This window comes from Podarcis pityusensis (assembly GCF_964106645.2).
Source record: "Podarcis pityusensis genome assembly, chromosome: 5".
NCBI lineage: Eukaryota > Metazoa > Chordata > Lepidosauria > Squamata > Lacertidae > Podarcis > Podarcis pityusensis.
In genome coordinates this window covers 79989009-80001176 of record NC_138032.1, presented here as the reverse complement: position 1 = coordinate 80001176, position 12168 = coordinate 79989009, and the positions used below count along the sequence as shown (strand labels likewise).

At 44.2% G+C, this 12168-nt stretch overlaps 1 protein-coding gene and 1 long non-coding RNA gene across 7 annotated transcripts in view; both read left to right on the top strand.

Moving 5' to 3' along the window:
- SH2D4B (SH2 domain containing 4B) overlaps positions 1-12168 on the top strand; it is a 92404-nt gene that overhangs the window by 73377 nt on the left and 6859 nt on the right. For all 6 annotated transcript variants that reach the window (XM_081005033.1, XM_081005036.1, XM_081005032.1 and 3 more), the window contains one exon: positions 11701-11921. In XM_081005033.1, the coding sequence (XP_080861159.1) occupies positions 11701-11921 (221 nt within the window). The remainder of the gene's footprint in view (positions 1-11700; positions 11922-12168) is intronic.
- On the top strand, positions 21-8082 carry LOC308476964. Its single transcript, XR_013986286.1, has 3 exons — positions 21-160; positions 4396-4444; positions 7052-8082. It is a non-coding gene; the product is annotated as an uncharacterized lncRNA (long non-coding RNA).

Below are 12168 nucleotides of genomic sequence, written 5' to 3'. Positions count from 1 at the left end.
TTGACTATGTAACTGATGTAGTTATAACAGACTGGCAATGAAGTTCTAGATTTAGAAAAACTTTCTAAAGACTTCTCTTCAGACCAAGCTCATTAATTTTGCCTGCACAAGAAGTAAGAAAGTGTGTTGCAGTTGAGACACCCAATTTTATCTATAACAGGTAGAGTTATAGAGTCAGAAACAGCAAACCATTAATATAATTATAATCAAGTAGAGTTGTGTAAAGGCTGGATTGCGGTAGCAGATGCAATGCACAGAGCATCAGAAACAAGGAGATACAGAGTTTTGCTTTTCCTAGAGCCGAGATGGGGAACTTGTGGCCTTCCAGATGTGTTGGACTCCAGGTTCCATCAGCATGGCATGGGGTTATGGGAGCTGTAGTCCAACAGCATAAAAAGGTCCATAGGTTCTCCCTCTCTGAGCTAGAGTTTAGGTATGTTTACATTACAGCTTTTTCTGCATCCAGTGCACACCCACTGCTAGTTTTTGAAGCCTCATTTAGCCACAGCCCATATCGATCCTGTAGTTTCTTGACAAATACCGCTTTTTGACACATTTCCCCTCAAACCAGCTTCAATTCAAAATGGATGTGGAGTAATTGGTAATGTGAACATTGGAGACAGCTGCCACACGTGTGCATATGACAGCTTCTCTCTGTGTGTGTGTTGCAGTGGGTGGGAAACCAAACAGTTCATGTGTCAAGTGAAGACATCCCTGACCCCTCTCTGATGTGAACAACAGTGTGTAAATGTGACTTGAAACGCTGCTGGTGTGAATATACCCTATATGACAATCAAGGTATGGAGCAGCTGCTTTTAGGTTATGTGCAGATTAGCACAGCAAAATCTACTGCTTTTGCTCCAAATGTATGAGCATCTGAAGGAAAGCTGAGGAAGCAAAAAGACTGCCTTTCCTCTTCACAAACTAATTAGCTGGAACAAAGGCTTTCACAGCTTCCCACAAAGCATAATAAAGGCAGCACCACAAATTACCTATCTTTCTTTGCAAGCATGCACAACACAATATGCACAATGGGCCACATGTTTTAGGTTAATAACTGGTTTCACACTTAGGAAAGAGTTGTGAAGTGAACACCATCTTGCTTCCTTGCTTCTGCATATTGTATTACATGGGCCAAATGATGTTTGCTTAGAACTGAGATCTCTTTAACTTGCTTGGCTGTCAAAGGCTTTGAATCTCTCTCTCTCTCTCTCTCTCTCTCTCTCTCAATGGTCTGTTCTATATGAGTGAAGGGACGCGGGTGGCGCTGTGGGTTAAACCACAGAGCCTAAGACTTGCCAGTGTGGTGTAGTGGTTAAGAGCGGTAGTCTCGTAATCTGGAGAACCGGGTTCGCGTCTCCACTCCTCCACATGCAGCTGCTGGGTGACCTTGGGCCAGTCACACTTCTTTGAAGTCTCTCAGCCCCACTCACCTCACAGAGTGTTTGTTGTGGGGGAGGAAGGGAAAGGAGAATGTTAGCCGCTTTGAGACTCCTTAAAGGGAGTGAAAGGCAGGATATCAAATCCAAACTCCTCTTCTTCTTCTTCTTCTTCTTCTTCTTCTTCTTGCCGATCAGAAGGTCGGCGGTTTGAATCCCCGTGATGGGGTGAGCTCCCGTTGCTCGGTCCCTGCTCCTGCCAACCTAACAGTTCGAAAGCACAACAGAGTGCAAGTAGATAAATAGGTACCGCTCTGGCGGGAAGGTAAACGGCATTTCCGTGCGCTGCTCTGGTTCACCAGAAGCAGCTTGGCCATGCTGGCCACATGACCCGGAAGCTGTCTGCGGATAAACACTGGCTCCCTTGGCCAATAAAGCAAGATGAGCGCCGCAACCTCAGAGTCGGTCACAACTGGACCTAATGGTCAGGGGTCCCTTTACCTTTTTATATGAGTGAAACTGAGGGCTTGCCATGGCACTCTCCTTCCTGTTTACTGCTGAGTTGGAGCAAATGTCAACCAGGAGAAAACCTGAATGGCATTTGCTCTGATTTAGCACTAAAGTGTGGGTTTTCCAGGGGAAAGCAGCGTGGCAAAGGCAAAAGAGCTCAGACCTGTGCTTTCTAGGTGCAGAGCAAGTGGAGGTGTGGACAAGCCCTGAGACAATATTGAACAAATCCTGATTGAAATTTGGTAGGGCCATGAGGGGCCAAATAACATTGCCTCATGGCTAGATTATGTTCACAGGCTACCAGCCAGAGATCATTCCCCGCCCCCTTTTCTTTTTACATAGATGACATTTATATTCACAAACCTCTTTTGCTGATAGACCCCCCCCCCCCCGAGGCTGTCATGGACTGGTTGGATGCAGAAGAATGGTGGGGGGAACTAGTTGGGGAGCCATCAAGAGAAGAAAGCTCAGACCCCAGTGACTGGTGGTGAGATGATGATGAGTGGTCAGAGGGAGAAGACTGGGAGGAGGGAGGAGGTGTGAGAAGCTGAAGGGGTACCATGGCTTAGTGAGCTGGGAGAGTCTGTGGCAGGGAGAAGTCAAGAATCGGAAGGTGAAGCTGGCAAGTGGGAGGAGGGAGGCCAGGAGGCAGAGGTGACTCAGGCTGTTGAAGAGTTAGGGTCCCCCCTTCTTTCTGTGACGAGTTCCCCTCCTCTGTCTCCCAGAACCAGAAGAGATATGAAAAGGGTGGAGTATATTTAAAGTATACTGTAGTTCCTGTTTTCATAAATCCCCCGTGGATTATGCCCAGTGTTTTAGGAGACATATGCCTCCATCATGGAAAATGCATTTGTATTCCAGCTCATAAGATTACACTGAACTTGCGCTCCATTATTCCAGTGAAATTTAATTTTGACACAAATTATGAGCAATTTTTCTGCAATGAGGGAACATCCAAAATTATCATGACAACCATTTGTTAAAGTTTTAAAATGATTGTATAAGATGTAGGCAAATGTCATCTTCTTGCTTCTTTCTTTTTGAATTTTGCAACGACTTCCATTTTTCTTTTTCCTTTTCCAGACCATTTTCTCCCGGTAACAGTGCAGATCCAAATAGATAGGCAGCTTCCTATGAATGCTGATGAAATGCATAGGTGCTTAAGAAAGAGCTGAATAAATGAGATTAGGTTTTTGGTGTGTTAGTAATTAGATTTTTTTCCCTGGAATGATGAAAGGGTAGCAGCGCTTTATGATACTACTGGAACAAGGCCACCATTTCATCATATTTATATTGCGGTAACGTCTAGTGGCTGCACTTTTGATCAGAGTCCCATTTCATTTGGAACTCTGCATGCAAATGAGTTCATGTCTTTAGTTTACAATTTGGAGGTGGTCTTGAAATATATAGGACATATCAAATGCAGCGATACCCTAATATGAGGTGGCTGCTTCAGTAGCAGGACTCTTTTTCAGCCAGAACTTACCGGAACTCAATTCTGGCACCTCTCAGCTGGGTGCCATTGCCATTATAAGAGAACAAGGGAGGCATTCATGGTGAGTTCTGGCACCTCTTTTTCTAGAAAAATAGCACTGGTAGGGAGAGTTAAGAGGTCAGGGCAAAAGGTGGGCAGTGGAGCTGAGCAGAGACAGAAGTGTTTTGAGAGGGCAGAATGGGGAAACGCATTAGCAAGGCAAGACAGCAGTCATCATCAGAAGCAATAAGAGAACTGAAACAGAGGGAGCGTAGTGTAGTGGTTTAATATTTTGTTGGGAGCTGTCCAGAGTGGCTGGGGGCAACCCAGTCAGATGGGTAGCAGTTGCTGCTGCTACTGCTGCTGCTTCTGCTGCTGCTGTTAGATTGTTAGACAGAGCTGGGAGACAAAGGTTCAAATCCCCACTCAGTCATGAGAAATGTAGTAGCACTAGTACTAGTAGTACAAACAACAATAACTGCAAAAAGGAGCAGGTAAATATATTCATGGTAGATAAATTCAGAAGTGTAAAAAAAAAAGAGTGCTGTGTTTCCTGTTTTTCTTATCTGGATTGTGAAATAAATTACGGCTCTGAGATCATGAAATCTTTTTGTGCAAACTGAAATGAAAGACAGAGGAGGGGAGAAATGTGAGGAAGCAACAGCACAGTTCAAAGAAGCATTCATTTGTGGCTCTGCGTTACAAGCAGTGTGCTGTGAGGAGTAATACTGTGGCCCACCTTTCTTGTGCGGCACGGAGCTTGTTAGTGAACGTGGGGCAAATATTTTGACAGCAATCTGAAAAAGGTTTACAGTACTTGAGAGCTTGAATTCAGGAAGAGGCAGGGGGAGACAATGAGAGTTTTAACCACGACTCACAGCAGTGGGTGTAGCACATCTAATTTGCAAGGAAAGCTGCTAGGGAATTCATTCCTGAGCTGCGGAATTCATTTCAGAGAGATTCTGGTGTTCAATTCGTCCTGATACTTCAATATTATTTGGGCAGATAATTCTGTAGAGGTTTCTGTTTCAGAAATCTTGAGCAACAAAGCATGGGCAGAGCTACAGCGCTCTTTCAACAGGTAGATAAAAGGTTAAGTCCAGCACACTCCTGGATGGTTGTCTAGTCAAAGGCGACTATGGGGTTGCAGTGCTCATCTTGCTTTTGAGGCCGAAGGAGCTCGCGTTTGTCCACGTACTGCTTTCTGGATCATGTGGCCAGCATAACTAAACTGCTTATCGTGCAATGGAACACTGTGATGGAAAACAGAGTGCACAGAAACCTCGTTTATCTTCCTGCTACAGTGGTACCTATTTATCTACCTGCACTGGCATGCTTTTGAACTGCTAGGTTGGCAGGAGCTGGGACAGAGTAACAGGAGCTCACTCTGTCTTGGGGATTCGAACCGCCAACTTTCCAATCAGCAAGCCCAAGCGGTTCAGTGATTTAGACCACAGCGCCACCCGTGTCCCTTTCAACAAATACCAGTCAACTGAGGGCAGAGCTAGGGTGTGATGCTTGGTGCAAGACTGCTACCAAAAATGGCGGCTCATTTTGTTTATTCAACAAAATTTATATACCATTTACAAGAGCAAGCAGTTTACACCAGTCTGAAACAGTAATTAAAAACAAGTTCCATATAAAGAAGAAATCAAGTAAAAAAACCAGTAAATATAAAACACTTTTACTTTCAAAGCCCACACATCTAGTTTACATGCTGAAATTACATGCCTGGGTAGACTTTCTGGAACAACCCAGTTTGAAGGAAATGCCCAAAATAATAGTTACAGTGGTACCTCGGGTTAAGAACTTAATTCGTTCCGGAGGTCTGTTCTTAACCTGAAACTGTTCTTAACCTGAGGTACCACTTTAGCTAATGGGGCCTCCTGCTACCGCTGCACTGCAGCACCACGATTTCTGTTCTCACCCTGAAGCAAAGTTCTTAACTCGAGGTACTATTTCTGGGTTAGCGGAGTCTGTAACCTGAGGTCCCACTGTAGTATAAGGAGCTCCTCTCCCCCCGCAAGCCAATAACATTTAATCTGATTTTCAGTGTTATTTCTGTTGCTTTTCACTGTCTTTTCACTGCCCCCCATGAAGCACAATGGAAACAACATGAGGTTGGGTTGCAGCCCCATTGAATTGTCATATATTGTGAGCCCACTGGAGAATGTGTGCAGCCAATGAAGAAGCTTATATTTTGAAATCAGATCCTAAGACAGAAAATGGGAAACCTGTGTCCCAAACCACAACTCCCACCACCCTTGACCATTGCCATGCTGGCTGGGGGTGATGGGTGTCCAATACCAGGAGGGCCACAGGTTGCCTTTCCCTTTCTTACGATGTGGGATTTTGGGTGCTCCTTTTTGGTCTTCTTTCCAAGCTCTTTGTTACAACAGGATTTCCCAGGAAATAGACTTGGAGGTGGAGAAGTGTGGTTCGGCACAAAGCACAGGAAGTAGGCAGCACAGGCGTTACCATATCCAGACCTACTTTGGAAAGAGTATTTCCCTTACAGCTTCCACCCCCTGCAGCCATACAATTTCCATTCTGAATTTTCAGTAAGCCAGCTTTCCTTACCTTTGATGTACTATGACACTCCCCATCTTGCTCAACCTCTTTCCAGGTCCCTTTCCAATCAAGACCCATATAACTAGATGATGCACTAAATATGTAAAGTAGGGACGCAGATGGTGCTGTGGTCTAAACCACTGAGCCCCTTGGGCTTGCTGATTGGAAGGTTAGTGGTTCGAATCTGCGCGATGGTGGTGAGCTCCCTTTGCTCTGCCCCAGCTCCTGCCAACCTAGCAGTTTGAAAGCATGCCAGTGCAAGTAGATAAATAGGTACTGTTGTGGCAGGAAGGTGAATGGCGTTTCTGTGCACTCTGGTTTCCGTCACAGTGTTACGCTGCGCCAGAAGCAGTTTTGTCATGCTGGCCACATGACCTGGAAAGCTGTCTGTGGACAAACGCAACTCCCTCGGCCTGAAAGCGAGATGAGCGCCACAACCCCACAGTCACCTTTGATTGGACTTAACCATCCAAGGGTCCTTTACTTTTTTTACCTTTTGTATCTAAAGTATCTAATTTTATTCCTGTTAATAATTGCTCTGGATGCATGGGTGGTCATAAGTGGGGCTGTGGGGAGGTTGAGTTAACCCTTTCTCCCTGTTGTAGTCCTGACAAAGATCTCACCCCTGAAGCTGCTCTTCTCTTTGATGGAAAGCTCTATTGGCAGCAATGACGACTTCTCTTCTGGGGCAAATAGGATCTTCAGAAGGGGTGATTTTTGGTGGGACAACAGCAGGTGGGGGGGCAAAGAGGGAGGAATTAACCCTGTGTGGTGTGGTCTCAGATCTATTCCTCACCCCCTGCCTCAAAGCTGTTAATCTAAAAGGGAATCAAGAAACATTCAATGCAGCCATGGCATTTAATATATTGTCTCGTACGTCCTGTACTTGAGCCTTTCAACTTGTATTGTGCAGGAGGAATTAAATTACTGCTAAATCTCCAAGGAACTGCCCACACCTAGGGTGATTCACATTTTGAGCACCATTGAAGTTATCCTTGAAATATAGCAGCTTTTTCCCTGGGAATCACTCTCTAATTTATATATTCTCACACCTGGGAAGATTTGTTTTCTTTTACCTTTTATTCATGTCAGTTAAATCCTTATTGCTTGTTCCCAGCTGCAAAATTGTGCTTTTGCTACCAGCAGTACAAGCACGTCTGGTGCGATTTCTTGCGAGCGAGTCTGTGAATTCAGCCTGCGATACCAGCAGATGGCGAATCCCTCCAGCAGTTTAGTTTCTAGGTCCAGCTGTCTTTTGATTCACTTTGCACTGCGTTTCAATATATATTAAATAATGCTCCGAGTTAAACAATGGAAGAACTGTAATATTTGCAATCATAGCCATTCACAGTGCGCTACACCTGGATCAGGGAGACCTGGGTTCAAGTTGTCTCATCCAAGGTGCTCAGAGCTGCACAATTGCGGGGAGGGCAGTTTTTGCTGGGTTGTACCATTCCAGCGGACAAGCGAAGGGAGGCATGTTTGAAATCTTCAGCACATTAAAAACTGTGATGCTACACATCTGCATGTACAAAACAAATCCTTGCACGGACAAGGATGAATGGAAAATCTCTTTGCTGGTATGTTAGTTCTGTATGCTTAGGAAGGTTTTCGTTGCACATTCGACCATATAACCCCCCCTCCCAACAATCTGAAATTGCCAAGTTTGTTCTGACACGCTCAGGGATATCTCCCAAAGTGCTGGTGCTTCTCTTAACCATATCCTGTGAGCCAGTAACTCAAAGACTACAGAGCTCTCCAGAGCCTTAAAAACCAGCCTATTGACCATAGTATTTTTAGTGTTCAGGACTTCAGCAAAGAATAAACAAAATTTCATAGGTGGAAGGCAGCATTAGAAAGCACACCAAGATGGAGATATATTTTGGCCACGAGAGTGCAAATAAAACTACAAATCCTTTCTGCTCAGCTTTGGCTATGAATGCAGTCTGGCTGTTCCCCCCCCCCCCCCCCCGACCTGGTCTTCTGTGTACCTTTTTCAAAACCAAAGAAAAGAGGGAAACGGTGGGAACAATGGAAGGGGAGAGGTCAGTGCTATGGATTTCTGCAGATAACATAATATCTCAAATCACACTAATAAAGGCATCAATGATTCAAAACAGGGCGCCTCAGGAGGACGAGATGGGATGCCAGACCACTTGACTTGAATTCAGACTGATTCAACTGGTTTTCTACAGATGTTGTTTATTTTCCAATAACTGTCCCGAAGTGAGGGGCTTCTGTAAGCCCCCACCCTTCTCTGTTTGCTTTCTTGTTGTCATGAGAACAGTACAGTATATTTTTTTAAAGCAGAAAGGATGAGGGCTTCCATTTCTCTAATTAACACACACTTGGCAAATGACTGGTTAGATGCAAACTAAAACAAAGAGGTGTGGGAGAGCTGAAAAGAGAAGGTACAGCTCTTGACGATATCAGAAATCTAAACACAGAAATAACAAGAAAGCTTCCTGAGAATTCTTTCCAGCTTTTTTGGGGGGAGAGAACTAAAAAAAATATGAGTGTTGCCCTAAGCTAGCTAAAATGTAATACCCATGAAATAACACCCGTGCCTCAGAACAAAGGTATGCTCTGGCAGGAGAAAAGGTAATGTGGAAGCCTGCTATGTTTTCCTTCCAGAGGTGGGTTTGGGGAGGAGGTGAACAGCTTGTTGAAAATGACCGCATTTGGTGGTGTGTGTCTGCTAATGATGGCCAGTGAAATCCTGGATGGCGGTCAGCTCAGTATTTCTGTTGTATATGCAGGGTCCAATCTGCTGTCCAGCTGGAATGGATTGCTCAGATCGCGTCAATCTCAGTGGGCAGCCTCAGAAGAGTGATGCTGCAAAGATTATAAAATCAGAGAGCTGGTGTGTGCAAGGTCTTGGATTTGAGCAGGAATAGGGCCAGCTTCAAACTCTATTCAGCCATAAATCTCACAAAATGATTTTGGTTTGGTCACTGTCCATCCACCTAACCCTGCTCTTAGAATTGTTGTGGCAATAAATTGGGAAACACCTGGGTTCCTTGGAGAAAGGGCAAGACGGAGGTATAACAAGTAAAATGCACCTTAAGTTAGAAAACATTGGCATAGTTGCATTGTCCTTGCCACCCTTTCATCTCCTTAGCTATGTGGGTTTTTGGGGGGATGGGGAGTTGTCAAGGACATCATGATGGTACATCTCATATGACAACACCCTGGACATTCATAAACAAAATCATGTGGATCAACGCAGCCTTTGGGATGATACAGCAGGTTGAGCGAATGAAGCCAAAGGCAATGGGAGCAGAGAAAAGGGGAAAAGATGCAATAGCCAGATGAACTAGGGGACACCAAATAGCGTCAAAACAGCACGTGTATTTGGTGACGTGAGAATTTTTTCTGTAATTTGCCTGTAACACGCATGCTACTTTTGAATTGAATATTGAAACCGGAGAATATTTGTCACAGCTCTGACATTAAATATGTGGAATACATGTGCATAGATTTGCACATTGCATCCTCTCCAGCTTTAGAGGGAATATACATATTTAAAAGGGAGGTGCACAGCAGGGAAGTCTACTTCAAAACCTGAGGATCAGCTTTAATATTTCTCTTTACAATATAGTCTTCTTCTGCTTGCCACTCTGTATGTATTCATGCACACTCTGAGCTGGCTGCTTCCCTACAGGTCCAGCTGTGCTTTCTGGATTGCAGTTATCCTTGAGTGAGCATTGCTTAGCTCTGTCTACCCTAGGCACAGGGAACCCTTTTCAATTCATGGACCACATTCCCTTGTGGACAACTTTCTGGGGGTCACATGCCAGTGGTGATGGGCGGGGGGCAGAAGCAGAACTGGGTGGCACAATGGATGTAAATTTTACCTTGTACAACAAGCTAATTTATACATACACTCACATGCATACACTACTGGTTTGGAGGCAGGATTCTAGCTAACTGCAGGCTAGAATGCAGTAGCTATATTTTGTACAGCCAGCCAGCTGTTAAATTGCGTGATACGGGGAACGGTAGAAAGGAGCCAAACAAGATAGCCACTGGGGCCAGTTCAGCCCTCTCTAATATCTGTGATTCCAAGAGCTGTTTGACATTTGCCCTGTATGGGCAGCGGTGCATGCTGCTTTAACACAATTTGCCTGGTGGACGAGTAAAGGCTCCCTGATGAGAGCATCACCATTAGAGAATCACAATGTTGTCAACTAGAAAGCCAACCACTTCGAAAACCCCAGCAGCTCTCTGTGAACTGATGGCATTACTCTTGCCAGTGCAACCCTCTTTACCGAGGACAAACATGCCTGATCTGTCTGTGTGGTGTTTAAACTGAGGTGGTAACCATCAGTAAAAGGAGATACTATATAAGCACTGCCAGCCCTTCCATTTGCATATTCAGAGAAGGCCAGAAAGGCAGAGACGTGAAACCTTACCTATGCAAACAGAGCTCTTATTTCCAGTATGATTCTCTTTGGCACATGGCACATTGTATTAGAATCTAATGATGCCTCTTCAGACAATCTGTGTCACATGGGGGTTCTATCTATCAGCCTGTGTCCCCCTGCCTTCTTTGCAAATGTGTAACCAGAGTTATACAGATCTAGGTACTTCTTGTGCAATTCTGGAATGTTTAACAATTGACTGCTTTGGTGGCTCTTCATCTCTTTATTGTTATCTATTTATTTTTAAAATTTCTATACCACTTTATATTTTTAATAAAAACCTCAAAGCAGTTTACAGCATATTAAATCAATAAAACAATAGCCGGGCGATGTTCCTCTAGCCTCATGAGGAGTCTCTTGAGTAGGGCTGATGAGTCTGGGCCGTGTCCTCTAGGCCAGGTGGAAAGGGCCTTGCAGGGAGCGGCCTTCACAACTCACATCCGGGCAATGTAATTGTCTATTTACATGCCATGATGAAGACTGGCTGTTGTCTTTCCTTCCTGAAGAAAAAAAAGCCCAATTTGAAGTGCTTCATACTACAGTGCTGTAATTTACATATGTACTTTCCCAGAGGCTCCAAAATGTTTGCCTGATAAACAAAGAGGGTAAGGATTTGCTGAACCAACAAATTGAACTGGAATACAAAAAAGGGAGGTATGAGGAGGTCCGGGAAACAAGCTAAGGAAAAATAAGTAATGGAAAAATTGAGTGGTTTTTTAATCATTTTTATTTTGTATTTTGTATTTTGTATTTTTTCTTTTTTTCTTTTTTTTCCTTTTTTGTCATTTTTATATTGTAACATTTGGAAAATTTCAATAAATATCTTATAAAAAAAAAAAAAATGTTTGCCTGATACTGTAGATTCATCATTTGGACATTTAAAAATTCCTCAATCTCACAATGCTCTTCCACAATTTATATTACACCTCCAGATGTTGTTGAATGCCAACAATAGCCCCACCACAGCATGGTCTGTGGGAAGGGATGGTGGAAACTGTAGTTCAACAACATCTGGAGGTTACAGGTTTCCCATCCCTCTCTTAAAAACTATGCCATTTGATGCATTTTAAGATTTTATATGAAACAGTCTGCTTCACCTGACGTCTAAATGCCTTTATTTAATGGACTATGCATATGTTTCCAGACCTCTAGCGCAGGCTTCCTCAAAGTCAGCCCTCCAGATGTTTTGATACTACAATTCCCATCATCCCTGACCACTGGTTCTGCTAGCTAGGGAACATGGGAGTTGTAGGCCAAAAACATCTGGAGGGCCGAGGTTGAGGAAGCCTGCTCTAGGGAATACTAGTTGCTTGATACAGTTTTTTTGCTCTGTTTTGGGCAGGAATTATTAGTCGCCAGGAGGCAGAAGAGCTGCTGATGAACAAGTCTGAGGGAGCATTCCTAGTGCGGGTCAGTGAGAAAATCTGGGGATATGCCCTGTCCTATCGCCATCAGAGTGGATTCAAACATTTCCTGGTGGATGCTTCCGGAGACTTCTACAGCTTCTTAGGGGTGGATCCCAACCGACATGCCACACTCACAGACCTTATCGATTTCCACAAGGTATTACTTGCTATGTGCACAGAATATGAAAAACTGAACTTGATTGATGAATATTTCAAAAGGAAGAAGCAGTGTGAGCCCGGGTCTTATACAGAATTAGTCTTTACAGACAGGGCTGGCTCCAGGTTTGGGGAGTGAAGGCTGGCTCTAGGCATGGTGACTGTGGTGGAGCATTATCTGAAGCACCAGATGGCTGAGTCTAGTTACCATTTTCATTTCCCATAATGCCTCAATGGTGTTGTGGCAA